This window comes from Egretta garzetta, unplaced genomic scaffold (genome assembly GCF_000687185.1).
Source record: "Egretta garzetta isolate BGI_Z169 unplaced genomic scaffold, ASM68718v1 scaffold332, whole genome shotgun sequence".
Taxonomy (NCBI): Eukaryota; Metazoa; Chordata; class Aves; order Pelecaniformes; family Ardeidae; genus Egretta; species Egretta garzetta.
The window spans coordinates 523445-527007 of NW_009258879.1; the positions used below are offsets into that span (position 1 = coordinate 523445).

Sequence of the window (3563 nt, forward strand, 5' to 3'; positions counted from 1 at the left end):
GGGGCCCGGGGGGGCTTGGTGGTCCCTTTCTGTCCCAGCTTCGGGGCCTGTCCTCTGGCAGGATCCGCCTGGCGCGGTGGCTGCTTGCGCCACAGCTTCTCGGGGGCTAACTGGGGGCAAGAGAGGGGTGGAAGCCCAGCCAGGCAGCACCTCAGCCCCCAGCCCTGCCGCTGCGGGGTTAGCAGCCCCCTGCTCACCTTGAAGCTGCCGGTGGCCCCTATGGCGGAGGAGTTGTGGGGCCGCACCAGGACCCCACAGCTCAGCCCCTTGCTCAGCGCCTGCTTCAGGAGGTACTTGAGGCGGATGGGATCCACGGTGGGGTACTTGGCCAAGATGAACTGCTTGATGGCGACGACAGAGCTGCCCTTGCTCTTGCCCTGGGCCCGCAGTGCCTCAATGACCATGTGCAGGGTGGGGGGGTGCGGGGACCGCCGGCCCCGGGACAGCAGACCCTGGAACTGGGCTGTGTCGGTGGCTTCTGCTGCTGGGAGAGGCAACAGGAACCTCTTGGGACCCTGAGGCACTCACAGCCCCAGGGGCTGCAAAGCCCCCCCAGAAGCCAAGCAGCCATGGTCCTGCTCATCCCCACAGGGACCACAGCCACCAGAGCCCAGGCAGAGCCTGAGCCTGAGCCCCAGCCCCGCTGGGACCCTGGAGACCCCTTACCCGGCTGAGGCTCCATAGCAGCATGCAGACACCTGCCCAATCCCACCAGCCAAAAGCCTCAGGCCCAGCCAGCCCCAGCTCTGCTCACAGCACCACTGCCCTTGCTCACAGGCTCAGTTCCCTTCCAGCGAATTTATCTGATGAGCACCCTCACAGCAGGGGCTGGTTAGCAGCTGCTAATTGCTCCAGTTGCAGCCCCAGGTGGGAGCAGGAGCCTGGGACGAGTGCCCTTTGCCAAAGGTTTGCAAGGGGCTGGAGGGAGAAGGGCACCTCTGAGCAGAGGGTTTGGAGAGGGGCAGCTCTGAGCAGAGCATTTGGAGAGGGGCGAGAGGTGCGGCAGTCGCAGGGTGGTGGCCCTCAGCACCCAGGGCCGAGGCACCTGCCCCCTGCTTGCTGGGATCACCGCTTGCTGGCAGCACTCGCCATGGGGTGGACGGGGAGCCAGCCCGCGGCGTGGGGCCCGTGGGGGTCCCATTCCCGGGGCACTGGTGTGATGTGCTGGCCCCCTGCGCCTGGGACAGCCCCACTGGGAAGTGGGGGCTGCACTGCCAGGGGATCCTGATAATGGGGGCTGAGGGAGGGGGGAAACAATCCGGCGAGCGAGAGGAAGAAAATGGAGAGCTGCTTTGCTGGCCAGCGAGGGCAGGAGGAGCGCCCCTCCCATGGTAGCCCCCGGTGTGCGCTCGCGAGCAGGACCCCCACGTGCCCCTGCCTGCTGGCCCTGCTTGGGGAGAGCACTCCCACCCCAGCCCCACACACCCCAGCCCCTCCGTGTCCTCTTCGTGTCCCCTCTGCGCCGGCTCCTGGTGCAGCAACCGCCCCACGCCGAGGACAGCATCACCCCATGGGCCAGGCATGAGCTGAGCCCTCGGCCATCCGGCGTCCCTGAGAGAGGCCCCCAGGGCACTTCAGTGTCATGGCAGTGATAAAGTAATCCTGTGATCCTGTGGACACCTTCCCCGCTGTTCCTGCGGGGTAGGGTATCGGTGCTGCTTTCTGTCCTGCCTGTGCTCGCGAGGCGAGCCTGAGTAATTCACCAACTGCTCTTAGGTGCAGGAATGGCGTGGGTGTCCCCACCTCGGGGACTGCTATGTCCCTTCCTCTTTACGCAAGAGTCACGGGGCTTTCGTAGGCATCGTCTGTCAAAGCTGTGGGGGAGCTGCAAGCCTGAGGAAAGGCCGGGATTACGTGAGAGCAGGGCTGGTTCACGCCCACGTGGGGGAGCTGCAAGCCTGAGGAAAGGCTGGGATTACGTGAGAGCAGGGCTGGTTCACGCCCAACTCCGCAGACGTGTAACCACACCACTTGACATGCAAAGCGCTGCCTAGAAAGACCTTTGTCAAGGTCTGCACCCACCTGCCAGACCCTGGCAGGGGACCAAGGTGACAACAGGAGCCAGGTCTGGAGCAAGGAGGAGCTGGGAGAGGCCTGGGCCCTGCATGCCCAGCTCCCCCCAGACCAGCACCACCAGCCCGTTCCCAGCTCCATTTCCAGTCCATTTCCAAATTCCCCGGGAAGGGGCCAGCGGGGACGCTGGGTGGCTGCAGGGGCTGGCACCACAGCAGGGCTGGGTGAATCTCATCCAACCATCTCCTCCTCCCGGGTCTGGCCATCACCTCTCCGACAGCTCTGTGATGCCTCCGGCACCTGCCTGGGGGCCCCAAACCCTCGCTTCCCCCTACCACCGCCGGCAGCAGCCGCAGGGCTTGGCATTGCGTGGGGCGACAGCCTGTGGGCTCAGGCCAAGACATCACCAGCGTGCGCCAGGGCGGGTCCGTGGCGGCAGGAAAGCTGCAGCACCAAGCATCGCTCGGCTCCCGTGGAGCACAGCCTCATAGACAGCAGATAAACACCAAATCCTTCCTCCTCTTCCCTCCAAAACCAGCTCCCAGATTTGAAGTACATGAATCAGACGTCAGCCTAAACACTGAATTATTCATAAGCCTCTAATCTTTAGATTTCACTGAATATGCAGAAGTATCGATAAAAAAAAATAATGAGAGAATTGTACTTGCAAATTGCTCTTTATTAAAGGTTTAACTTGCGTGGGTTCTATACGTTCCCTATTAGACCTTGCAAAGCTGCATAGGATTAGAAATCAGAGAGGATAATAATGTACAAAAATAGTTTCAAATGTTGATAACACTGAACAGCGAGAAAAACATCTTATTTGTATAACTGAGCTAAAAATAAAAATGAAGAACACTGCTACAATTGCAATATGCCATCTTGTAGTGCTTAAAACATATGTCGACGTCTCTGAGCCATATGCTCCCATGTCTTGCCTGCTACAGCACGGAGGGAAGCTGAGCGATGCGCCGATCAATCCTCAAAAGCACAAGCACTGGCCAAAACCTCCTACTTGGGCTGACGCCAAACTGACTGCAGCTGACACGGGGAGGTGCGCGGGAGGGCCGGGAGCAGCGTGGCGCGGGGCACGGCCCCGGGCGGCAGGGGGCCCGAAGATGCCTGAGGATGAAGGGCGGTACTGCGGGAGGGGGTGCTGCCTGCTGGGGGGACGCCGAGCGGGTGCAGCTGAGGGTGCAAACACCGTGAGCGTGCTGCTGCGCTGGGTGCCTGCAGGAGCGGGCACCGAGCCCTCCCCGAGCTCATCTGGCACATGGCGGTGCTGTGCCATGCCATGCCATGCCATGCCATGCCATGCCGTGCCATGCCGTGCCGTCAGGTCCCCTCCATGCCACCTGCTTGCTGGGCAGGATCCAAAGCCGTCACCTCTGCGGCATGGAGGGGCCCATCTGCATTGGTGCCCCGTCCCGTCCCTGCTGGAGGGGTCTCGGTGCCTCTCGGGGCTTCTGGCATGCTGGAGGTGGGGCAGGGCTGGAGCTGGGAGCACCCTGGGGCTGGGGGCACCCTGGGGCTGGGGGCACCTCCCAGCA

General features: G+C 62.5%; 2 protein-coding genes across 2 annotated transcripts in view; both read right to left on the bottom strand.

Annotated features, from left to right (window-relative positions):
* The window catches only part of LOC104121777 (histone H1.8), a 5245-nt gene extending 4563 nt beyond the window's left edge, over window positions 1–682 (bottom strand). Inside the window, exons 1-3 of the mRNA XM_009633822.1 lie at window positions 667–682; window positions 198–481; window positions 6–110 (exon numbers count right to left, since the gene is read on the bottom strand). Of these exons, the coding sequence (XP_009632117.1) occupies window positions 6–110; window positions 198–481; window positions 667–682 (405 nt within the window). The remainder of the gene's footprint in view (window positions 1–5; window positions 111–197; window positions 482–666) is intronic.
* A 1088-nt stretch (window positions 683–1770) lies between these two features.
* Window positions 1771–3563, bottom strand: part of RHO (rhodopsin) — a 5215-nt gene continuing 3422 nt past the window's right edge. The window contains exon 5 of the mRNA XM_009633823.2: window positions 1771–1814. Coding sequence (XP_009632118.1) covers window positions 1771–1814 — 44 coding nt within the window. The remainder of the gene's footprint in view (window positions 1815–3563) is intronic.